The sequence below is a fragment of the Podarcis raffonei genome, chromosome 13, assembly GCF_027172205.1.
Source record: "Podarcis raffonei isolate rPodRaf1 chromosome 13, rPodRaf1.pri, whole genome shotgun sequence".
Lineage (NCBI taxonomy): Eukaryota > Metazoa > Chordata > Lepidosauria > Squamata > Lacertidae > Podarcis > Podarcis raffonei.
In genome coordinates, this window is record NC_070614.1 from 15940926 (window position 1) to 15967221 (window position 26296).

Sequence of the window (26296 nt, forward strand, 5' to 3'; positions counted from 1 at the left end):
CTTAATCCGTTCCCGAAGTCAGTTCCAAAACCAAAGCATTCCAAAGTGAAAAAGGTTTGAAGTATCACCTGGCCTAATTGTTTTTATTATTTTAAGTATTTTACAACACACTGCTTATTTACAGTATTCATGGCCCATTGAATAGTGGAACTGAAACAGGGCTGCTTGTGTCAGAAAGGAAATGGCTCTCTTCTCAAACCCCCAGTTGAAATCCCTCAATGCCCTGGAAGTGTGTAGCAGCTTCTATTGACTCCCATCCTTCAAAGACCCCAAGCAGCACCAACATAGAAATGGATGGGGGGGAGGCTTTTGAAAGCAATTGATGATTGGGGGGGGGAGGGATTAGCACAGCATTACCTTGGAGGAGTAAGGGATGCGGGTGGCGCTGTGGGTTAAACCACAGAGCCTAGGACTTGCTGATCAGAAGGTTGGCGGTTCGAATCCCTGCGATGGGGTGAGCTCCCGTTGCTCGGTCCCTGCTCCTGCCAACCTAGCAGTTCGAAAGCACGTCAAAGTGCAAGTAGATAAATAGGTACCGCTCCGGCGGGTAGGTAAATGATGTTTCTGTGTGCTGCTCTGGTTTGCCAGAAGCGGCTTAGTCATGCTGGCCACATGACCCGGAAGCTGTACGCCGGCTCCCTTAGCCAATAAAGCGAGATGAGCGCCGCAAACCCAGAGTCTGTCACGACTGGACCTAATGGTCAGGGGTCTCTTTACCTTGGAGGAAGTTCCTCCCCTTTTTCCAGGCTGATTTCTGAGATTTCATTGTCGTTGTCGAAATCAATTCCCTGTCCATGAGAAAAGAGAAAAAAGAAACAAGAACGTCAGAATGTGAGGAATGGATCAGACCCATTCATGTTTTTGTGTTGATCAGGAAAGCGTGGACTAGGTAGGTTGGGGAACAAACTGAAAATCTCTGTCCTCCATTTCCTTAGAGACCTCAATCATTCATTCATTCATATAGAGCAGGCATCCCCAAACTCGGCCCTCCAACTGTTTTGGGACTACAACTCCCATCACCCCTGACCACTGGTCCTGTTAGCTAGGGATGATGGGAGTTGTAGTCTCAAAACAGCTGGAGGGCTGAGTTTGGGGATGCCTGATTTAGAGCATTTTTACCCCTCTCTTAAGCAAAAAAGGATCCAAGAGAGCCTTGAAGGTAAAGGGACCCCTGACCATTAGGTCCAGTCGTGACCGACTCGGGGGTTGCGCCGCTCATCTCGCTCTATGGGCCGAGGGAGCCGGCGTTTGTCCACAGACAGCTTCCGGGTCATGTGGCCAGCATGACTAAGCAGCTTCTGGCGAACCAGAGCAGCGCACGGAAATGCCATTTACCTTCCCGCCAGAGTGGTACCTATTTATCTACTTGCACTTGGACGTGCTTTCGAACTGCTAGGTTGGCAGGAGCTGGGACCGAACAACAGGAGCTCACCCCGTCACGGGGATTCGAACCGCCAACCTTCTGATCGGCAAGTCCCAGGCTCTGTGGTTTAACCCACAGCGCCATCCGCGTCCCCTTACATGAAATCAAATGCAAGAAGCTCCCTAATCGCAGGCTTAATATTGTAATAAACAATCTGACAAACGGAAATGCAACACACAAGGAAAGGGGGCAAGGAGGGCAGAGGAAAAGAAAACTCACAAGCTCAGGCCCCAGTGTCTAGAATGCTGTTCTCATCTCTCCCACTGAGGCAGCCTGATGAAATGGCTGCTGCCAGATGACAGTTGGGGGAGAGGAGGCTTGGGGGACCTGGCCTGTCTCAGCAGAGCCCATGGCGCTGTTTCTCATCCATCCTTCCTCCAGGAGCAGAGCTCCGCCAGGCCTCCTGTCTCTCCCTCACCTGCACCTGGAAGCAGCCCTTCCCTGCGATGGACTCTGTGGACAGGTGGACAGCCGAGCTCCCTGCATCAGCTCTGCAGAAAAACCAACTCCATCTGGCACCCCCTTCCCCTCCACTGGGCCAGCTGCTCACGCTTTCTTTTCTTCTTCTGTTTTTCCTTTTCTCTTCCAAACTATAGTACAAAGATAACACCCAGAATGTAGAAATATAAATGAAGCCTCTCCCAGATTCACGTGTACATAAATCAGAAGGAATCCTCTGTTCAAAATAATATTCAGTCAACTGCAATATAGAACACTAAATTTTCCTTTTTGGCATTCCTTCTCCCCTTCCAAAAACTTGAGCAAAGCTCAACCCTTTCTTGTGACTTTGGATAGCTCTTCGCCAAACTTGGCGATACCATTAATCTAGGTTCTAGAGTTACCGTATTTTTCGCTTCATAGGGCGCACCGGACCATAGGGCGCACCTAGTTTTTAGGGGGGGGGAATAAAGGGGGGGAAATTATTACTAGGCAGCCAATCACAATGCAGGCTTCTGGCTTGTCCAGATTGAAATGCGTTCTAATATTTTCCTGGTAAGCCCCCTTGAATCCCTCCGAAAAGAATAAAGACACCACAGATCTTATTCATAAGCAATAAAAAAAAAAAGTTTACTCATGAGCAGGCAGAGCACAGTGTGATCCCTGAAGGCAGGCTTTAGGCTTAAAGTTACAAACATATACAAACAGGTTTATGCCATATTTAGGTTGACCTAGTGACTGTGGTTAGCAGTCTCAGAAGTTTGCAGGACGAAAGGAAGATGGAAAAGGAGAGAGAGAGTGGCAGCACGCCTTGTCCTTTTACCAGGTCTGGGAAGGTCATGCCCACCCACTAGTCACAAGGAAGGAAGGACGCTCCAGGCCAGGAGGAGCAGGAAGTTTAGACTGGCTGGACCAAACATTCGCTTGCATATCCACTCTAGGAAAACAAGGAATGTTGTACTTGACTGCTCTCAGTGGATTACATCCCACAGATTTCAGCATCCATTCAGCTGCATGGGATGACCCCATCCTATGAAGCTAAATTTTGGACAATCCAGGATAGACAAAAATAAGTATTTCTTCAGGCAGTGCTTAGTTTTCAGGTATGAAATTCGCTATCAGAAGATGTGGGGATAGCCACTCACTTAAACCTTTTTCAGCTGTTAACTGAAAAAGTGGGGGGCCACACATTTAGCTACGAAGGCTCCCTGAATGATTGAGACCCCTGAGGGAAATGCTCAACCCCACAGCCTTGCTGGTGTACCTCAGTTTCCACTGAGCAGTGCTTTCAGGTGGGGTTAGAAAAAGTTTCGTCCAGTTCTTAAGAGGCTTAAGGCTATCAGTGGCTATTAGGGATTATTACCACAGTGTGGGACACCCAATCTCATATATCCAACGTGCTTGTCTAATTAATGCACGAGGGATTAAAACCATAGAGTAAGCTGGCCTGCCAGGCTTAGCGAGGTCACTTCCCCTTACCTTGGGAGGAAATAAGCCTTTTGCTCAAACCCCAGTCTACCTGACAAGCTCAATGTACTGAGGTCTGAACTGGTTGCTCCAAACTGCACAGCTCTCTCATAAGCTACTCTTGAGTTCCTATACTAAAAATTGAAGAAATTTCACCACTCTAAGCCAAGTTTTGCTGCCTGTGCAACTTGTTTTTGAATGCTGTATAGAAAAGCACATGAACCTGACCTTTGGAGAGTTTGTAAGTAAACTAGTTTATAACTTACCAGACATGTGGGATTTTCCTATGCTGGGGGAAGAGGGAAGTTTTGGAACTGACAAGGGCACATTTTAAAGGTCTAACAGCCTGTATTTCTGCACTTTGCCTTGCTGCATATTTTATGATTTATAAATCTCTGCTGGGGTTCTGTCACCAAAGACTACTTGCTCTGAACTTGGATCATGGCATTCAGAAATTGCTTCCCCCCCCCCTTTCATTTAAAGGTTCACATGAAAATCTCCCAGCAACCCGGTGTGAATGTCTCATAATGCCCCTTTGAATGCTATTTTTTCCTAGCGCAGACATTTGAAAGCAATTTTCCCCTAATATAATGCACCTTCGTATGTTATGTTTTCATAGATAAATATGCATTTATAGCCATGCTTTACTCTATATTTACTCTATATTTCGAATCCCCGCGACGGTGTGAGCGCCCGTTGCTCGGTCCCTGCTCCTGCCAACCTAGCAGTTCGAAAGCACGTCAAAGTGCAAGTAGATAAATAGGTACCGCTCCAGCGGGAAGGTAAACGGCGTTTCCGTGCGCTGCTCTGGTTCGCCAGAAGCGGCTTAGTCCTGCTGGCCACATGACCCGGAAGCTGTCTGCAGACAAACACCAGCTCCCTCGGCCAATAAAGCGAGATGAGCACCGCAACCCCAGAGTCAGTCACGACTGGACCTAATGGTCAGGGGTCCCTTTACCTTTACCTTACTCTATATAGTGTGAATTATTGTACCGCATCACTTGGCTGGGAGAACAGCATTACAGAATTTTAAGAGAAATGCAAATCTCAAAAGGATGGCTGCTTTTCAGCTAGCCTGTTCTTTCAGAAAGTAAGAATGATGTAGGCTCTCCTTTAGATGCAAAATGAACTGAATTCCTTCCCTGTTCCTACGCCTGACCCAACAGGACTCTTGTTATATTCCTCTGTTTGAACAGATTCAGTGGCTTAATTTCTACATGTCAGGCTGTTGTTAAAGGACAATAATCAGGGCTGGTAGAGGAGGGGGGTGAGTTTGCAATCCTATTATTGGTTCTCTCTCCCCCCCCCCGGCACAATTTAGGGGGCAATGAACTTGATCGGTGCATATTTACTCTCTTTTTTTGCTCTGCCACTCTTGTCCCCGGAGCCGTGTTTATTCAGCCTGATGGACTGTATCAAACCGAGAAGCTTAGGCAGAAGCAGTGCTGGCTGGAGCACAGAATTTAGCGTGGGTGTCTAGTCTGATTTTTTCCCCAATTATCTGGAAGAACGAGCATGGCTAATTGAGGTCTAATTACATTCCTCCTGCCATATCAGCTGTCTCATTCCATTAGGCCTGCAATTTGGGGCTGGGGGAGGTGGGAGAGCAAAAGAAAATAACCTGTCTATAGGGGACATTTGTGGGGCCCCCACAAAAATAGGGAGGTGCCGGGTTTAACCCTGGAGCTCCCACAACCCTGCTGGGTGGTGTTTAAGCTGTCACTGTCTGATTCAAAGAGGACTTTTGTGCCTTTAAGTGTTGCATAGAAGCAGCATTAGCTATTGCAGCTTTTTCTCAACTATAGTGATATTTTGGTTCTCAAACTTAATCCGTTCCGGAAGTCCGTTCCAAAACCAAAGCGTTCCAAAACCAATGCACGCTTTCCCATAGAAAGTAATGCATAATGGATTAATCCGTTCTGGACAACCTCTAAAACAGCAATTTAACATGAATTTTACTATCTAACCAGAACATTGGTCCATAAAATGAAAGCAGTAAACAATGTACTGCAGTCACACAATCAATCAATCAATCAATCAATCAGTAGCTGAACTGGGTTTCACACAATCTCTCTCTCTCTCTCTCACTCACACACACACACACACACAGCCACAAAAACACAAAATAAATAGCAAAAACAGACAGACCTCAGTGTAACACTCAAAACGGAAGCGTAACACTAAAAAGGGAGCACATTCAGCTTCCGAAAAAAGTTTGCAAACCAGAACACTTACTTCCGGGTTTGCAGTTCCAAGTTGTTTGAGTAGCAAGGCGTTTTAGAGCCAAGGTACCACTGTATTGCAGAAGTGCTGAGAGAAGCCATATCTGGCAGAAATGGCCCCCTTTGTATAATTCTTAAGGCATCATCATCATCATCTACTGTACTCTACAAAATTCCAAACATGGAAAGGCTATAATTTTCTTATAGGTGCTAGGCCTTAATAGCTGCAGATGGAAAATCAACAGGTGATTCAGACTTTGACATGTCTTGGTTTTCGGGTGTAAAAATGGCGCCAGGGGAGATTTACAGCTCTAAAAGTTTTGGGGAGGTTTTCCCAGAAAAGCTCAACAATGGGTGTCTGGAATTTTACTTTTTGAAATTTTGGAACCTTACCCATCCCGATAAATCCAAACTCTGCTATTAAAGCTTTTCTAGAGTGCTAGTGAAACTAATGCTCTTCCCTAAAAGATAAGACTCTTTGCAAGAAGGAAAGTGACAGGCCGTGGGAAGTGTGGACTGACACTTGCATAATGAAACATCCTCTAGTCTAAACCAGTGGGAATGAATCAACTTATTACCGTCACAGACCAGAAATATGGACCTATACAGTGAGAGAGAACATGTAAATATACATAGGTTAAAATTAAACTCTATAAGCTAGAGCACGGTAAAAAAAAAGGATATAAGACAATTAAAATATGTAGGTTAAAATCTTAACTGCTAATTTAAAATATGCATGTTAAGACATTGGCCATTCAATTCATTCAGAGGTCGTTTCCCAGGTTTTCTAGCAGCGGCACAGAATTTGGCCACTTCTAAACCCGTGTGGTACAGTGACAGAGTATTAGACGTGGGAGACAAAGGTTCAAATCCTGTCACTATCTCTTCGTTTTCCTCAAAAGCTGCTTTGGTTGGAGGAAGAAGAGGAAGGTGACATGCAAGTTTATTTAAAATGTTAAGTAACTTACAAAATTGTGGTTCTGAAGAACTAAGCAGCATTGCTAATACCAACCTGTTAGCTTAGCCTTGTCTAGGGTTGCATTCTAGAGAACTGATTATGGGTTTTAACGATTTGAAGTATTTCTTGTTCTACTTTAGGTTAAAGTTGCCGCTGGGATTCTGTGTCTCTACCTTTAAAAAAGCATCCTATGAATTATTGTAATTGCCATGGTAATGATGAGCCAAGTTTGATTGCTATGGTAACTGGTGGGTTTTTTTTTCTTTTTCTTTTTAAATGTTTGTACTTGGGAATTTTTTTCTCCTAAGTTTCCCTATATCTATCTATCTATCTATCTATCTATCTATCTATCTATCTATCTACTATCTATCTATCTATCTATCTATCTATCTATCTATCTGTCTATCTATCTATCTATCATCTATCTATCTATCATCTATCTGTCCACTCTCTGTGAGGTTGGATAGGATTAAATAACACCACAGGGTAACTTCTACTCCATGAAATAAAGCTTAGCAACAAATAGAATGTTCCAGCTTGTTTTGCATACATTATATTGTGGTCCTTGTAAAGTAGGCCATATTACTAACATTGCACCCATATTGCAGGCAGGCGACTGAGGTGGAGAGAGGATGGAGTGCCTGAGACCCACTAGGGAGTTCCCGGGAAATATTACATGCAAACTGGGAACATCCTGAGCTCAGTTCATTAGGAACTGTCCACTCAGCAGGGCAGGAGAACAGCAAGGTTCTGCTCTGCTGGTTTGCCTGTGCAGCTCAGACCTCGCCAGCACTTTGCCGCCGCCTCCAGCATTGCCCTGGATGCTGTAGCCATCCTGGTTTGGGGAGGGTGCCTCTGTAATCCTGCACTGGCTGTTCCTAGTTCAAGCGGCATTTTCACCCCACTAGAGCTCTTTCTCCTCCTAGACCTCAAGGGCAAGTTTATCTCCTATTAATGAAGATAGCCAGCAGACACCAAAGTCCGCCATTCTCTGTCATGGTCTGAGGGATGGTGGACCGGCCCATGGCTGAAAAAGGTTGCTGACCCCCGAGCTTGCCAACCAGAAGGTCAGCAGTTTGAATCCCCACGACGGGGGTGAGCTCCCATTGTTCAGTCCCTGCTCCTGCCCACCTAGCAGTTCAAAAGCACATCAGAGTGCAAGTAGATAAATAGGTACCTCTCCGGCAGGAAGGTAAAGGGTGTTTCCATGAGCTGCTCTGGTTCGCCAGAAGCGGCTTAGTCATGCTGGCCACATGACCTAGAAGCTGTCTGCGGACGAACACCGGCTCCCTTGGCCTATAGAGCGACATGAGTGCGCAACCCGAGAGTCGTCCGCGACTGGACCTAATGGTCAGGGGTACCTTTACCTTTACCTTTTTAAAGAATGTTAGGGCATTTTAGAACAATTGCATTTCCTTGCACATCTTTAGCAAAACAGCAGGAACCTCTCTATGCTTTCCAACTGGTAAAGGAGAGGTTATTTCAGAGTAAATCAATAAAGTTTCGTTCATTTCCAGCAGTGAATGAATACCCTTTTATTCATTTTTACAGCATCTGGGAAGTTAAAATATGCATCTGTGAAATGTTGAAGGATATATGACTAATTCAATAAATAATAGTATGTGTATGCATCTCTATCTATCTATAATTCTGTAATCATGGCCCATCTAGTCTAGCATCCTATTCTCACAGTGGCCTATCAGAAGCCTGAGGTCCAGCTCTGAGGGCCTTCTGGCGGTTCCCTCACTGCGAGAAGTGAGGTTACGGGGAACCAGGCAGAGGGCCTTCTCGGTAGTGGCACCCATCCTGTGGAACGCCCTCCCACCAGATGTCAAGGAAATAAACAGCTAACTGACTTTTAAAAGACAAATGAAGGCAGCACTGTTTAGGGAAGTTTTTAATGTTTAATGCTGTATTGTGTTTTTAATATTATTATTATTATTATTATTATTATTATTATTATTTTATTTTATTTTGTGAAACACTCAAGCAGGACCCTAGCACAAGAGCACTCTTCCTCTCCTGAGGTTTTCAGAAGAAGCATTGATGCCTCTGACCATGGAAGCACAGCATTGTAACTGTGGATAGCCTAATCCATAAATTTATATATTTCTCTTTCAAAGCCATTCAAGTTGATGGCCATCCTTGTCATGGGCCAGGAGCCAGCTTTGCCTGCTGAACAGCTGCCTGAAGGGGGAGAACTGACTCCACCTGCAGCTGATCAGCCTTCAAGGACTCAGAGGAGAAGGCGCTGGTGAGAACCAGCTGGCTTTGACCGCCGTAAGCAAAGCTTCCGGCAGCAGTCAGATGCTGTAACCAACGCTTGTACAGTAGTTCCTGGCCTTACCTTGCTGCTTCCTGCTCACCTGGACCCTGGACCCTATGCTCATCAAATTCCCTGACCCCCTGGACCATCTGACCACATGGATTGCTGTTCGCCTGACCCTAGGACTGGTCCTGACTTCGGATGCTGCCTCGGCCTCCTGGCAAGTACACATCAGGTGCTCCTCTGGTTGGCTGGCTGGCCTCCCACTCCACTGAGCTCTGCACATTGTTGCTCCGCATTGAGACTACGGCGATCCCTGCCTCTGGGAGTGAGTTCCATAGTTTAACTGTGGGTGGCGCTGTGGGTTAAACCACAGAGCCTAGGGCTTGCCATTCAGAAGGTTGGCGGTTCAAATCCCTGCGACGGGATGAGCTCCTGTTGTTCGGTTCCAGCTCCTGCCAACCTAGCAGTTCAAAAGCACGCCCAAAAGTGCAAGTAGATAAATAGGTACCGCTCCGGCTCTGGTTTGCCAGAAGCGGCTTAGTCATGCTGGCCACATGACCCGGAAGCTGTACACTGGCTCCCTCGGCCAATAAAGCAAGATGAGCGCCACAACCCCAGAGTTGGTCCCGACTGGACCTAATGGTCAGGGGTTCCTTTACCTTTACCTTACATTACTACTACTTTTTTCTGTCCTGAATCTTCCAACATTCAGCATCCATGAGTTCTGATGTTATGAGAGAGAGAGAGAGAGAGAGAGAGAGAGAGAGAGAGAGAGAACGAGAGAACAATTTTTCTTCATCTGCTTTCTCCATACCAAACATGGTTTTATAAACTTCTATCACGTCACCTGTTACCTTTTCTGTAAGCTAGAAAGTTCCAAATGCCGCATCCTTTCCTCAAAGGATTGTGGCTTCATCCCACTGACTGTTTTGGCTACCCTTTTCTGAACTTCTTCCAATTCTACAGTATCTTTTTTTTAGGTGAGCTGACCAGACCTGCACACAATATTCCAAATATGGTTGCACCATATCCAAACTTTATTCTGAACTTAAAAATGGCATCATGTTGGTGGTCAACAAAAGAGGGTTCAAAGACTCTCTCAAGGCAGATCTTTAAAAATGTAGTATAAACACTGACAATAGGGAAATACCAGCCTTCAGTTGGAGAACAGCCTTCACCAAAGGTGTCATGGGCTTTGAAAACGCTCGAACTCAGGACAAAAGGGAGAAACGTGCTAAGAGAAGGCACACTTGGCAAATCCTCACCATTATCAACTCCCACCCAGAAACCTATGTCCCACTGTGGAAGGATGTGTGGATCCAGAATTGGCCTCCACAGTCACTTACGGACTCAGTTTTTAAACCGTTTTGATGGAAGATGATCTTACTTGGCTACGAGTGATTGCCAAAGGAGGAGGACCATAGGCATTATGTTGGTAGTTTTATTTCCAACTCCTTTCCCTCTGCTCACTTTTAGAGCTGGGGGGTCTCCTTCCCTTTCCCTTACCCCCACCCCCATACTATTCACACTTTATTAGCGCAACGCCTGCTACAGACCTGCTTTATTCATAGCAACTCCCATCTGCAGGAGGTAATTAATCTGTCGTTAACTCTCACCCTGGTTTCGGATGCATCTGTGCCGTAAATGTGCCAAAAGGCGCACAATAGACTCTGAAGTCAATGAGAATGGGGTGGCAGAAGAGAGGGGGGAGGTCGATTCTGGCATTTGTGCCAAGTTGGTCCCCTTCACCCCCGTCGTGCAATTCAAGTAAGTACATATGACCAGCATCGAAACACATTGAAATGCATAGATACCTATTGTAATGTACTGTGCTGCTAAATTCTATGTATGACACACTGCATTAGATCAGGGGTTTTCGACCAGTGCTCCGTGACCCCCTGGAGTGCCATGGGCAACACTGGCTTCTGTCCCTCTTTCCTTCCCTTCCTCCTCTGATGCCCTCTCATGTCTCTGTCTCCCAAAGTGTGGCTGTTTGTTGCAGCAGCCCTGTCTACAAGCTCCCCAGGCAAATGATGCCTCTGGAGCTGGCCAGGGGGTGCTGTGCCAGGAGCTGAGCCGGCCTCTGAGCAAGCAGGCAAGTGGGTGAGGAAGTCCAGCCAGCCAGCCAGTCTGCCAGCCCTTGCTGTTGGGAAATGGACAGACAAGTGGGAGGCCGGGCAGGCAGGAATGACCGCTCCCCACATTAAACGGGGGGGGGGCACCCTTTGCGTGGTCGCGCGCAGCCCCTGGACCCTGTGTGGCTCCATTAGCACAGGCTTGGCTTCGCCTCCCCCCAGGTACCTGGAGGTCTCCGCCTACCTCAGTCAGTTGTCCCATCCCGCTGGGGAAGCGTTGCCAAGGTGACCAGGCCAGGTAGGGGGAGGGACTACCTGCCCACACAATAGAGGGAGGATCTTACCTGGGATTCTTCAGTTGGCTCCAGAGCTTCTCCCACCCCACCCACCTAGTGAGGCATCTGATCAAGATTTGTATTTTAAAATGAGCTTAAAAAAATATATATTTGTAAATGTTTGTATCTCTCATGCCAGGCAGAAACCATACTCTGGCAGCTGTTTATCTTCTTGATCAAGGGCCCCCCTGATCTATAGCAGTGTCTCAGGGTTGTAAAAGGAAATTACAGGCTGGGAGCAAAAGGTCACACTGACCATACAAATTACAGAATAATCAAGTTGCAAAACACAATTAAGAGTTGGTAAATAGTAAGAATTATTGTGCCTCCCATTAGAGACTTGAGGCACATTTTCATAAGGTTAAAAGGGCAAATAAACAGCAACTGGACTAGGCAAAGCAGCTCTCTGAAACTGCTTTGAAGCTTTAGAGAAAACTTAGAATTTAGCTTAGCTTTTACTAAGTTCCCTTTCTTCTAAAAAAAACTATATATGTTATGAAATATATTGGCTTAAATGTAATTATGCAAAGGATTTAGAAAGTAAGAAATGTTAGATTCTTATTTCATAGAATCATAGAATCATAAAGTTGGAAGAGACCACAAGGGCCATCGAGTCCAAACCCCTGCCGAGCAGGAAACACCATCAGAACACTCCTGACATATGGTTGTCGAGCCTTTGCTTAAAGACCTCCAAAGAAGGAGATCTTTCATAGATGGTGTGTGAGGAGGTGAACCCAAAATATCTGTTTAAGATAAAAATTAGAACCATTAGCCATCTGTTTTGCAGGGAATAGGGCAAGAGGGGCCAAAGGTTATCTGGTAATTAAGGTGCCTGGTCGAGGTAAATGTAAGATATATGACTACTTATTTGCCATTTATAAATAGAAGAAAATATAGCTCTCTGTCTCCCATAAAAGGTAATAGGAAATAGGTGTATCTTTTATGATTGGTTCTAGCAAACAGCCAATAGGAATTTCAACCAGGCTGATTGGGCAGAGGCAGCCAAAGGGAGGAGCAAGGGGGCTGGATTGAGGAAATATAAGTGCTGGCCATAATGGCAGGAGGGCAGGCCAGAGCTTGGTAACCATATACCACTGTGCCTCTTATTTATTTGTCCGACAAATAAATTATTATTTTAATTTCTCTATTGCTGCGTTGAATATTTCATTCCAGCTAAGCGTTAACCACAAGCAGGGTGCTACACTAGGACTTCTTTTGCAGCTTAACCTTTTCTCCACAGGTACGCGGGCGCTGCTACGTCAGGGTTGCTGTCGAAGGGCCCGAAAGGAATTCCCCTGCATTGGCAGGTTTTGCCTTTCCCGTAGCAAAACGTCACAACTTTGACGGTATCAGGCCTTGGGCGAAATCCTTTAGTCTATCTTCCCTGAATGGGGGGGGCCTGCAGCGGTGACCCAAGCCCCCTTCCTCTTTGCAGCGGCGATACCAGGGTTCCCCGTTAAAGGGGTTTGGGGGGGGGGCTTTGACCATACGCCTAGAGGTCATCATTGCTCTCCCCTGCGGCGGCGGCGGCGTAACGGAGGCGGGCTCTCTCTGCTTGAACATATGTTCTCCAGAGCCAGCCCCCCCACACACACTGGATAACCCTGATGTTCCCCAGATCCCCGGTGACGTACTGGGAGGGATAAATGCCCAGTGCCTGAGCCAAGGTCTCCCTACACCTGAAATTTAAAGTTGTGGCCAATTTTAATCCCATAGCACGTCTTGAGTCGTTATTCCACATGGGGGGGGGTGTGCCCAGGGTTTGGGGAACTCCGCCTGTCCACGCAAAGTGCCAGGCTGGCCGTTTTTGTGCTTGCCGCGTGCATTGCTTGCCTGGGAGCTGTGTGCCCAGGGCCAGGGGGGAGCCTTTCCACCACGCAGGCCTGGTGGCGACCGCTGCCTGCCACTGCTGCCTGGGGGCACCCTCTTCCCACGCCCCGGGGGGTCCAGCGAGGGAGGCACCTCTGTTTGGGATGAGGGGGTGGCTCAGGGATGAGGGCCGGTGGCAGCTGCTGCCCAGAGGACACCCAAGATTTGGGGAGAGGAGGCTGGAGGGAACCATCTACAAGGGAGGTTGTTCAATAAGTGGTGAGGGGCTTCCAGCTCTGCAGGCAGACATAACTGGGCTCTTGAGCCCCACAGGGGTGCTGCAGAAAGAATGTAGTTGGTCAAGGGAGCAGTGAACTCAAAAAGGTTGACAACCTCTGCATTAGAAGAAGAAGAGAAGAAGAGTTTGGATTTGATATCCCGCCTTTCACTCCCTTTAATGAGTCTCAAAGCGGCTAACATTCTCCTTTCCCTTCCTCCCCCACAACAAACACTCTGTGAGGTGAGTGGGGCTGAGAGACTTCAAAGAAGTGTGACTGGCCCAAGGTCACCCAGCAGCTGTATGTGGAGGAGCGGAGACGCGAACCCGGTTCCCCAGATTAGGAGACTACCGCTCTTAACCACTACACCACACCACATTAAAACAATGCTGTACATTTAATTGCGTGGACAGGCGGAGTCCCCTCAACCCCAGGCGACCCCCGAGCGGAATAATGACTCAAGACAATGTGCTATGGGATTAAAATCGACCACAACTTGATTAATTTTCAGGTGTAGGGAGACCTTGGGATCTGGGAGACTTCAGGGTTATCCAGAATACACCCCTGACCACCGCGATCACCTGGGTTTTCCCAGTTAGTGCCAATTCCAGGAGAACATCTAAGCTACACACATGGTCCTTCCAGTTTTAAGTACCTGCGGGGGAATATACAACGGTCGGTTTTAGCTCTGTGCTTTTTACTGTGCTGGGTTTGTACTTGTATTAATTTTTTTCTAGTTACCCCGTAAATTTATTATTTTCTTACAGCGTTTGGGGTGGGGGTGTTTCTCTTTTATATTTTTTGACACCGAGATACATCCTTTTATGAGGCACCTCAGAAATAAAATTGATAAAAGGCACCTGGAAGACATACGCTTCGAGTTCTGCCTTGCTGCAGAAATGTTGTTCGTCCGCAACCCTGTCTTTTAAAAGCAAACCTTGGAGCCTCTTCTTGAATGGAACCTGTGGGGGGGGGGGGAACCTCTCACATACTCAAGTTATCTTCATTAGGCTCCTTTTGTATCTGCTTCGCTGTGCCCCTGCCGACCTCTGTCTTGCCATCATGAAGACTTGGCAGGGGAGAACAGCCAATTATAATAATCTGCCTTTGCTTCCGAGCACGAGCAAGTAATTTTTCTCTCCTGCTTAGGTCTAGTTTTATCTCACTGGTAGTCAGGTGTTTGGCACCAGGTGTCTAAACGCTGCTGCCTCTTCTCGCTCGCCTACCTTTTTGATTCGGGGAGTTTTATGGCTCTTCTTTTCTCCCACACCAGCCATTCTGCTTTGATGGCATCTCATTGCATTGGAAGGCTCCCTGCCAAGGTCGCAGTAGATGTGTGCAGGGATGTCTGAACAGTCTCCGGATGATCTGTAGCCTTTCCCAAAAAAAACTGTCCGAAAAGTAAATGATTCTTATCTCCATCATTTTAATCTCACTCTTCAGCTAGGTGGGTGGTGGGGAAACCTACAGCGCAGATCCAGGGATATTGAAATGTGCCAATCAGGAAAGACATGTCACAAAAGGAAAAGTGGATGGGGAGGGCAGAGGAGGGGGAAAAAAGGTATTCTTTGTTACAGAACTCAGCCATTTGTGGAGCTGAACCTAAGCACAGTGGCAGGGCTTCTCCTCCCTCGCCCTCTGGTGGTCTCAGTGATGGCACTTGGTAAATGGAGAGACGGGAGCTCGGATGGAGTCAGAGCTGCGCAAGCATGATGGAATTTGCAAGAAGCCATCAATTTCAGAAGAGGAAAGCTGGGTAGGAGGAGGTGCTTAACCCTTCCACCGAGACCATATAACACCAGTCCTGAAAGGTCTACATTGGCTCCCAGTACGTTTCCGAGCACAATTCAAAGTGTTGGTGCTGATCTTTAAAGCCCTAAATGGCCTCGGCTCAGTGTACCTGAAGGAGCGTCTCCATCCCCATTGTCCAGCCCGGACACTGAGGTCCAGCATTGAGGGCCTTCTGGCGGTTCCCTCACTGTGAGAAGCCAAGTTACAGGGAACCAGGCAGAGGGCCTTCTCAGTGGTGGTGCCCTCCTTGTGGAACGCCCTCCCATCAGATGTCAAGGAAATAAACAACTACCTGACTTTTAAAAGACATCTGAAGGCAGCCCTCTTTAGGGAAGTTTTTAACGTTTGATGTTTCATTCTGTTTTTAATCTGTTGGGAGCCACTCAGAGTGGCTGGGGAAACCCATCTGAATGGGCAGGGTATAAATAATAAATTATTGTTATTATTATTATATTATCATAAGCCTAAGCCGGAAGACTTTACAAATAGCAGGGTGGCAGGTGGAGAAACATAAACGACCTGCAAATCTCCATTTTGAAAGGTCTTTTTAACATTCTGTTGGCAGCTGCCCAGAGTGGCTGGGGAAACCCAGCCAGATGGGCGAGGTATAAATAATAATAATAATAATTATTATTATTATTATTATTATTATTATTATTATTATTATTATTCCACTTAAAATAATGCCTTCAACTGAAAAGCCTATTCCTTGGCCATTGCTGAGAAACCAATGGTTCTGATCTGCATTACCCAGGTGGAGGGAAGTTCAAAACAGCCTTCTGACGTGCACCAGAGCAAAGGGGTCCAGTGTTTGTGCTGTAGGAATAGTAACTCCTGGAGAAGCCCCAGCAACAGAGGACTTGGGCCGTGTCAGCTTGGAAGCAGATGGATCCCACAGACAGGAGGAAATGGCACTGACAGGGATGGCTCCTTCCCACCACAGTCTGTTGGGGATTTTCCACCCTCAGACTAAACACAGACACAACCGTGGCTCAAGACAGTCTGTGCAGAAAGTGGGTGAACGTGTCAGTTTTCGTTTTTCCCTCCCTTTCTCGTTTTTCTACTCTTTTAAGTTCAGCCTTACACATCTCAATACAGTGGTACCTCGGGTTACATACGCTTCAGGTTACAGACGCTTCAGGTTACAGACTCCGCTAACCCAGAAATAGTACCTCGGGTTAAGAACTTTGCTTCAGGATGAGAACAGAAATCGTGCTCCGGCGGTGCAGCGGCAGCAGGAGGCCCCATTAGCTAAAGTGGTGCTTCAGGTTAATAACAGTTTCAGGTTAAGAACGGACCTCTGGAACGAATTAAGTACGAAACCAGAGGTACCACTGTACCGGCTTGCAATTTTGAGGGAATGGCAGGCAGGGCAGAGGGAGGGCTTCATGAAACTTCGCCAGCATTTTAGAGTGCATTTCTCGTAACATGACACATTTTTGTCTGCTCTTTTTGCTAAATATATACATTTTAGCGCACACTAGTAGATGCACTTCGGCACTCATTGCTTGGCTGGGAAACCCCATCACAAAATTAGGATGTGCTGTTTTTCAGTGGGTGCATTGTTTTTGGAAAGTGGGAGTTAGGTAGGTTTGTCTTTTAAATTCGAACTCATGTCCCAGCCCCGTTGCCATCCAAACAGGGTCAGCGCTTTGGAGATGCCAGGGGTGTTGGCATGTGCTGAGCTGATCCAGCCATTCAGTCATGAAATGCAGCCTTTTAAGTTCGTAGGGAGAAGTTCAGAGCTGTGCTTCACTGGTGCCTTTTTCTCAGTTACGCAAACACTGCATCCAAGAGGCTGGATGTACAAAAATGGAACATTGCTGTTGATGTCTACAGCCACGGTGCCATTTATAAATCGTATAAATAAATGGCAGCTTCTTTCTGGGAACTGGTCTCCCACCTTAACCTACAGCTCCCCTAGTGCGGTTCATACCAACCAACCAACCCCCCCCATCCGGCATTGAAGAAGCACATGAGAGGTTGTTGTGGGATGATGGGGGCTAGTTCGCCCTTAACTTGTGCAATAGTATACAGTGGTACCTCGGGTTACAAACACTTCGGGTTACAGACTCCACTAACCCAGAAGTAGTACCTTGGGTTAAGAACTTTACCTCAGGATGAGAACAGAAATCGCGCGGCGGCAGCAGGAGGCCCCATTAGCTAAAGTGGTACCTCAGGTTAAGAACGGTTTCAGGTTAAGAACGGACCTCTGGAAAGAATTTAGTTCGTAACCAGAGATATCACTGTATACCCATTTATGCCACTGGATGCCTCAGCACCTAACCGGTTCAGAAACTTCAGCTGGTGCAGAATTCGGCAGGCAGACTGCTCACCAAGGCCAGAAAGTTTGATCATATTACACTGATTTTGGCCCAACTGCACCAGCTGCCAATTAGTTTCCGGGGCCCAGTTCCAAGTGCTGGTTTGACCCATGAAGCCTTAAATGGCTCAGGACTTCAATACCTCAAGGACCGCCTCTCCCCATATGAACCAATCCAGACCCCTGAGATTATAACCTGAGGATCTTCTTCATGTGCTGCCTCCTCAAGAGGTCTGGAGGGTGACAACATAAGAATGGGCCTTTTCTGTGGTGGCTCCCCACTTGTGGAACGCTCTCCCCAGGGAGGCTTGCCTGGCGTCTTCATTACATATCTTTAGGCACCAGATGAAGACATTTCTCTATAACTCGGCCTCTGGCTGATTAACTTTCTGTGGTCTTTTAAGCTTCAAGGGTGGTTGTTATTGGTATTTGGTTGTCATTACTGTTAAGTTGTGGGTGAACATATCAGACGACACAGCGCTTCTTCAAACAGCTCTTGTTTATTCACAGGCCAGAACGGAACTGAACTGAAGGGTTCAGCCAGCCTGCTTATATAGAGCTCCACTAGAACGCAACAGTAACCACTTTCTGTAACTATCCAATCATTGAACGTCACTTTCAATCCCTTATTTGCATATGTGGACCTGAGTGAAAACTATCTACAGTATCCCCCTGCTGGCCCTGGGTGAGAACTTCAGTACATAACAATTACGTATTTTGTGTTCTCATTTTGTATTTTTTTTGTCATGAACTGCCCTGTGATCTTCAAATGAAGCACAGCATGCAGATTTTAACGAACCAAACCTTCTGGTCACGCTAACCAAAATTAACTGTCCCCTGTCCTTCAAGGATGTGCGCCTACAGAGTTTATCCATACCCTGGATCAATCACAAGGAGAAGTTCTTACCCGTCCTGTGCCTGTCGTCTTGGACGAACATATAACAAAACAGCCACAGAAGGAATATTGCCATATGAAGGAAGCATGCAAATATGTTAGATTTGCATAATTTATGCAGACTGCAGAACCCAGGGTTTCTTGAGTACCTTATTGATCTCTTCGAGAGCCAGGGCGATCCAAACCAATATGGAAAACCCATTATTTGTGTTTCTTGCAAAGGCGGCGCTAGTTCTGCTTCTGCCTTTCTCCGACGACTTTTCCCTTCTCAAGCTGGAAACTCAACATGACAAGCCTGAATTTGCAATCAGTGCTTTTGACCAGCTAAGAATTACAGATGTCCTTTCACATTTATTACCCTGCCATCCAGTATCTCCAGCCTAGTCTGGTGGTGTAGTGTCTTTTTATTTTATTCTTTTTTTTTATTTTTAAAGAACTTTAAGTGGAAAGAATCTCTGGGCAAGTTTGAGGCACCAACTCCTCTCATTTCAGAAATTTAATTTCTTAATAAAACAGGTTTGGGAGTCTCTCTTATCTTTGCCTTCGTTTCCCTGTTTTGCACCTGGTTATTTCTTTTAAATGTGTGTCAGGATAAAACTGCCCACTTAAAAAGACAGAATGAAAAACCTGGATCTGAATGACAGCTCTAACTGGGGGCCAGCAATTAAGTCCCACCCACCCAAGACAGAATGGCATGGGAAGCTTCCTTATTCTGAGTCAGACCATTGTTCTCTATAGCTCAATCTTGTCTACAATGACGGGTAGTGTCTCTCTAGGGTTTAAGGTCTAGGCTGGGGGTCCTGCTTGCTTTCATTCACAACAGAAATGGCCATCTAAAGCTCACTTTAAAAGGGGGAAAAAGAAAGCCTGTTTGATGTAGGTCAAGTGCCTGAAGCACAAATAAGGTGCCTGGCTTCCCCCAAAAGAACTCTGGGAACTGTAGTTTGGGGTGCTGGGAATTATAGTTCTGGGAAGGGTAATTTATAGTTTCCATGGAAAAATCCATGTATTTTAAAAAATGTGCTTTAGATGCACAGGGGGTGAGTGGTTTTGCCCAAAGTGCTTTCTTTTTGCCTTCTTTTTTATTTGTGGCTTAAACTCGGTCATTGTTTGGCTAGCTTCAAGATGGGGACCAGATTTTGCAAATTCAGTTCCGATTTTTCTGTGCATGCATTTGGCAGGTTGAACTTCCACATATCCCCATGGAGTTCCTCTTAGAGGTTACCGTCCACACGCTTTTCACTGCGCAGTTACTGGGGGTGAGGTAAAACCTCTCTTAAATTGTTTTGGTGGAGTTTGTCTTCTTTCTCTCGCGGAACTGGTGAACAGTGACAGAAGTTGATTCAAAGATGACTCTCAAACTCTGTGAAGTCTCGGTCAGGAGATTTTTATTCCCAGACCGGGTACAAGCATTACCGTAGCAGAGATATTTTTGACTGTTAAAATTAAACAGCAATTAACAGTGCACTTCCAAACCAAAGTTTTATCTCCAGCACGTCGTAAATTACAGGAACAGTCCTTCGACAGATTTTACAGGCAATACTCTTCGGACAGACATCTGCCATCAGGCGTCTGCAAAAACGAAGCCGAGTGGTCTTCTTCTTATTGGCACCTCCAGCTGATGCTAATTAAGATCAGAGTGCCACTCCCATATATAAAGGAAAACTCTGGAACCCTTTAGAAACTTTCTACTTGTTTCTGGCAGAATAGATTCCCCCCCTAACACTTCCACCTTGCTATTCTGCTACTCGCCATGGTGGGCAGAGTCTGATGGACAGCATCTCTGCTGGAATTTATTTTTATTTTCACCCCTCCTCTCAGTGATCTGGAGATGTAGGCAGGTGTTTCTGTACCTGTGCATACCTTAAAGATTACCCAGGGTGTGTACAACAGACTAGTTATCATGTTTCATAACACGCAGAACAGAAGCTTGTGCTTTTTCTATGGGTGGTGGCAAAGGAGATGGAAATAACTTTTCCATTTGCCCATCTTGTTTTTAATAAGGAGGCGTTGTACAAAACCTCCGTGATTTAATTTTTTTGAAAAACAAACAAACCCTGTTGTACGCATTGCCATGTCTCCCTGTTTGCCCTGTGTTGGATATAATGAGAGTATATCTTCTCTGGATTGGGCATTCAGCAATTGATAGAAATAAGTTTCTTTCCTTTGGGTATTGGGGGATGCTAACAAAATAGGATATTGGGAGGGACACCTGGGGGTCATCTAGTCCAACCCCCTGCAATGCAGGAATTATCAGCAAAAGCATCCATTGACAGATGTCCATCCAACCTCTGCTTAACAACCTCCAAGGAAGAAGAGTCCACAACTTCCTGAGGGAGACCTTTCCACTGTCAAACAACTTTTACTGTCAGAAAGTTATTCCTGAAGCTTAGTCAGAATCTCCTTTCTTGTAACCTGAATCCCTTGGTTTGGGTCCTACCCTCTGGAGCAGGAGAAAACAAGCTTGTGCCATCCTCCATGGGACAGCCCTTGAGATATTTGAAGATGGCTATCATATCCCCTTCTTTGGGACTGTGTTTTATGTGACCACCCTGCTCATTAAGTTGATAATGTTTGGAGAGACTGGGTGACTTTTTCCATATCAGAGACAGGCCTATGGCAAGTAATATACTGCACTTTTCTAGCAACAGATATCAGTTATTTCAACTTTTTCAGATAGTTGAGGATGAGAGTCTTGCCTCACAGCTCAATCTTGTCCGTGTGTCTGCTCAGGAGTAGTAGTAGTAGAAGAAGAAGAAGAAGAAGAAGAAGAAGAAGAAGAAGAAGAAGAAGAAGAAGAAGAAGAAGAAGAGTAGTTTGGATTTGATATCCTGCTTTATCACTACCCAAAGGAGTCTCAAAGCGGCTAACATTCTCCTTTCCCTTCCTCCCCCACAACCAACACTCTGTGAGGTGAGTGGGGCTGAGAGACTTCAGAGAAGTGTGACCAGCCCAAGGTCACCCAGCAGCTGCAGGTGGAGGAGCGGGGAATCGAACCCGGTTCACCAGATTACGAGTCTACCACTCTTAACCACTATATCACACTGGTAGGTCCCATTGAGTTCAGGGGGACTCTGGTGAGTGTGTATAGGCTTGAAGGTAAAAGGCAAACAACCCCTGGATGGTTAAGTCCAGTCAAAGGCAACTATGGGGTTGCGGCGCTCATCTCGCTTTTCAGGCTGAGGGAGCCAGCGTTGGTCCACAGACAGCTTTCCAAGTCATGTGGCCAGAATGACTAAACCGCTTCTGGTGGTGCTGTGATCTAAACCACTGAGCCTTTTGGGCTTGCTGATCGGAAGGTCTGTGGTTCGAATCCCTGCGACAGGGTGAGCTCCCGTTGCTCTGTCCTAGCTCCTGCCAACCTAGCAGTTTGAAAGCACGCCAGTGCAAGTAGATAAATAGGTACCGCTGTGACAGGAAGGTAAACATCATTTTTGTGCACTCTGGTTTCTGTCACAGTGTCCCGTTGCTCCAGAAGCGGTTTAGGCCTGCTGGCCACATGACCTGGAAAGCTGTCTGTGGACAAACACCAGCTCCCTCGGTCTGAAGCGAGATGAGCGCCGCAACCCCATGGTCGTGTTTGACTGGACTTAACCGTCCAGAGGTCCTTTACTTTTTTACCTTTATAGGCTTGAAGCCTCGTTTCTTCGTAACTTGTGTGGAGGTTTGAGCCCTGGGTTTCCCATATCCGACTTCCTCAAACAGCAAGTAGTTAAACTGTGAGATTCACTCCTGTTCATAGCTGTCAACTTTTCCCTTTTCTTGCAAGGAATCCTATTCAGAATAAGGGAATTTCCCTTTAAAAAAGGGAAACGTTGACAGCTATGCTCCTGTAAGATGTAGTGATGGCCATCTGCTTCAATGGCTTTAAGGAGGATTAACGCAAATTCATGGAAGATAAAGCTATTCGTGGCTACTAGCCATGATGGTTGCAGTTTCCCTCCACTGCCAGAGGCCTCTGAAAACCAGTCGCTGACAATGGAAGGTAGGATTCTGCTCAGATTCTCCTTGCAGGCTTCCTGCGGTCATCTGGTTGGCCACTGCGAACCCAGGGTGCTGGTCTCAGACAGGAGTTTGGCACAATGTAGCTGATGCTTCTAACCTTCTTAACTTAGACTTACATCACTCATGAGGCACCCAGTTGCATGAAGCCCAGCAGCTACAAAGGCAACCCACCTGTGTCTGCTGCGTGCCAGGGGCTGAACAAAACAGGTGGGATTTTCAAGCGCTTGACGTACTTCAGTTTGTGGGCAGCCTCCATCTTTTTCCCCCTCTTGAGACATCCATCCGATAGCCAGATGGGCTTAAGAAGGGAGCAAAGTACTGAAAAATACAGAATGGTTTGGGAGTTCTCTCTCACTCTCTTTTTTTTAAACCAATACAGTGGTACCTCGGGTTACATATGCTTCAGGTTACATATGCTTCAAGTTACAGACTCCGCTAACCCAGAAATAGTACCTTGGGTTAACAACTTTGTTTCAGGATGAGAACAGAAATCGCGCGGCGGCAGCAGGAGGCCCCATTAGCTAAAGTGGTACCTCAGGTTAAGAACGGTTTCAGGTTAAGAACGGACCTCCGGAACGAATTAAGTACTTAACCCGAGGTACCACTGTATGAGTTGATTTTTTGTGAAAGGATTGGACTGTGAAGGAGGCTCAAGTTCAAACTGGGTATGACGTTAAGCTTCTTAGACAACAGGCGATGTGCAAATATGAAAAGTAAAATAAAATAAAATAAAATATTGCACCATCCTCAGAAGTTCCTTGTTCCTTGAAGGCTGTACGCCCAATAACATATTTCTCTCTCTCTCTCTCTCTCTCTCTCTCTCTCTCTCTCTCTCTCTCTCTCCACACACAATTCTGTGCTGCCCTATTCCATACAAATCAATCCTTCCTTCCTTTTCGTCCCCTACTTCTTTTAACTTCAGTGGGGTGTAAATTTATTCCTCATTATAAGCACACAGGTAATATCGCAGTTTGGCAAAGGCTTGGGCTGTATGTACACACCATACCATCAAAGCACATCTTCCCAGGAACTTTGGTAAGGGTGCTGGGAATAGCAGCTCCGTGAGGGGGCAAACTATAGTTCCCAGGATTGGGGGGGGGGGCTTTAAATGCATGGTGCGTACAGTACACAGCCTAAGTTCTGACTTCCGTTCCACATTCATGCCATGGAAAAGAGGTGCAACAGGAACTGAGTGGTTAAGCACCCGACACCCAGTTGCAGGGAGTTGATTTCTCTGGAGAAAAGAGGTTTGGCCCCTTCCTTCTCTAACGTGTTTTCTTCCGCTCCAGATCACAACCTTATAACGTTAGCGGGGAAAGTGAATTTCACTTTGCGGGAGGTAAAGTGGACTGATCTTTTCCCAAGACACCTTTGCAAGACTCTTCTGTGGCCACGAGCAATTTAACAGAGCAATTTCCCACTCGTTTATTGCAGCTTTAATTCCAGCATCTCTCTCTTTTAATCATACGAACAGTTTCCAAAATCATTGTTCTTAAACGACAAATTAGCCATACTTGCAAAGAGGAAATATATATATAAAAAACAACAGCAGCATATGAAAGCACAACTCTTTTTTTCTTCTTCCCCAAAATAACATTGACAAAGAATTAATACCGCATTGGATCTGAAAAGGATCCCAGGGAACATTTTTGTTTGTTTGTTTTAAGACATGCTTTGATTCAGTTGAGATTGGGTGTATTTTTAAGACGTGGGGTAAAACCAGACCCCCTTCTTCACAGCACAAAATGCCATCAGCATGATTACACACACAAAAACACAACAACTCTGCCAATTTGCAAAACTCCCCAGCCCCCACCCCAAAGACTCCGAGCCAGCAGCACTACAAAACATCTTGTTACTTAGCACTTGGTGAGCACTTTTCTCCCCTTGCAGCTGATCGATCAGTGGAGTTTATGTATCTGGATGTGAACGCTTGTCTCAAGCAAGGAGAGTGTTGTGTCCAGTTACTGGTATCCAAGGGAAACGACATGAAAGACTTAAACATCTTCACTTTCTTCTTCATCTTCTTCTTGCACACGGACTGTTCATGCAAAACATACGACATTTCCACATGCAGCGTTAGGCAGAAATTCAGCTTTGCACAGAACTTGCTAAAAGGATTTTCGTTCCCTGCTTCAGTTTGTTTGTTTGTTTGTTTTTTGACAGGCAGAGGACTTTATCGTTTGTAACACACACCCTTCTTCTCCCCAGTTCTGTTCCTCTGTCTAGCAGCACGCTGTCACAGAACTTCCATCCTTCCATCCTCCGAAATAGAATTCCACACACACACACCCCCCCCAAGCAGAACTCTGCTCACGTCTGCCCACCCCCAGAGAAGTGATCCAAGCGAAGGTCTTAGTACAGCCCCATGATTGCGATGCCAACGTCCTTGGACGGCCGGCGGTCTTTGACCAAAAAGTTGATCATGCTCTCCGATTTGATGAGCAGGTTGCAACCCAAAAAGAAGACCCCAAAGACCACAGTCAAGGAGAGGACGCAAAGGACCGCGATCTGGACCACTCGGGTGATGAAGAGGTTCCTCTCGTCTGGGAGAAGGACCGACGCACCTCCATCGCTGGCCACCACCGTCCCCGTCCCATTGCAGCAGCCAATCAAAGTGCTCAGGTCTTGGGACCGGTTAGAATACACACCTTCTTCCACTAGCGTCTGATTAAATAAAGTCCCGTTCATTTTATATCCACCAGAATTTCCAGAAAATAAGAGCAACGAATGCAGACCTGAGCTTCCCTTATGGATGGCCCCACAGTTAGGAAGACTTCTCAGCAAGACTTCTCTGTCTGTCTCCTTGATTCCTTCTTCTTTTCTTTTAAAAATCAAGACAGTGTCAGCCAACACAAGGGAGGGGAGAGAAAGAAAAGGAATTCCTGTACGAGCAAATCGCTCCTCGGCAACAGCTTCACCAGATCTTTAAGGAGAAGCGAGGTAATTCCAGAAGCTAAGTTTCCAGGGGGAAATGTGCAGGCAGGCTGGCTGGCTGGCTGGCTGAGCACTCAGGAAATGCACATTGCATTGTAAAGTCTCCAAGCAGCATGATAGAAAATAAGTCACATTAAAACTCCACCCCAACTGATCCTAAGCACCACCTTCATCCCTCCTACCATTTCAGGGAGAGAGCGGCTTGCTCATATTCCTCCCCACAATATAGAGAACCTATGCAGTTCAGTGGGACACAGCGATGGGCAAATTTCGGTCAATTTTGGTTTCTCTCGGCTTTTTGTTTTTCCAAACTTAAGTTCAGTTCTTCATTCATTCATTCATTCATTCATTGAATTTATATACTGCCCTATACCCAGAGGTCTCAGGGCGGTTCACAACAAAAATCACAATGTATAACATCAAAAATAATCCAATAACCTTTCTGCATCTGTTTGCAATTTTGTTGAGAGGACGGACCCAAACTCATAGAAATGTACCAGCATTTTAGTGTCTATTTCTCCTAATTTCCCCCTGTTTATATACAATTTCCCTAACGTAGGCATTTCATGGCAAGCAAGTTTCCTTAATAAGATGCAGTTTTGCATGTTCTTTTTTACGAATAAATGCATTCTTAGGGACACTTTCTCATAACGTGCATATTTTGTGTGCGCCGTGTTTTGACTAGAGAACTGCGGAACAAAAATCTGGACAGCTGTGAATTCTGAAGAGGAGCTGTGTTTTGGTTCACATGTTTTTTTGGGAGGTGTGAATAAGGTTGGTTCGCACTAAAATATAAATGGCTCCCCTATCCCTAAGTGAGATTTTGCTGATGTTTTAAGAAGAGGCACTACCCAAATATATAGGAAGGTCTATCCTGAAGGGTGGGGCCTGTTGGAAGACATTATCCCAGACCAGAGCTGCCCACCTTATATTCCTGGAGTGTGTAAATGCAGCCATTTTGTCTCTGATCCCAGGGGCCATCCAAGACATTCTGCTGCCTGAGGAAAAATTCAAAATGGCGCTTCCTCCCCTTTCCACATGCGGAAGCCAACCAGGCTGGCAGCTGAATCT

At 46.1% G+C, this 26296-nt stretch overlaps 1 protein-coding gene across 1 annotated transcript; it reads right to left on the minus strand.

The window, feature by feature from the left end:
• Nucleotides 1-24489: 24489 nt before the first annotated feature.
• RPRML (reprimo like) lies at nucleotides 24490-25507 on the minus strand. The gene has a single exon (XM_053363710.1). It carries the CDS (start codon nucleotides 24977-24979, stop codon nucleotides 24644-24646), a length of 336 nt encoding a protein of 111 aa, XP_053219685.1. The 5' UTR covers nucleotides 24980-25507; the 3' UTR covers nucleotides 24490-24643.
• Nucleotides 25508-26296: the final 789 nt, after the last annotated feature.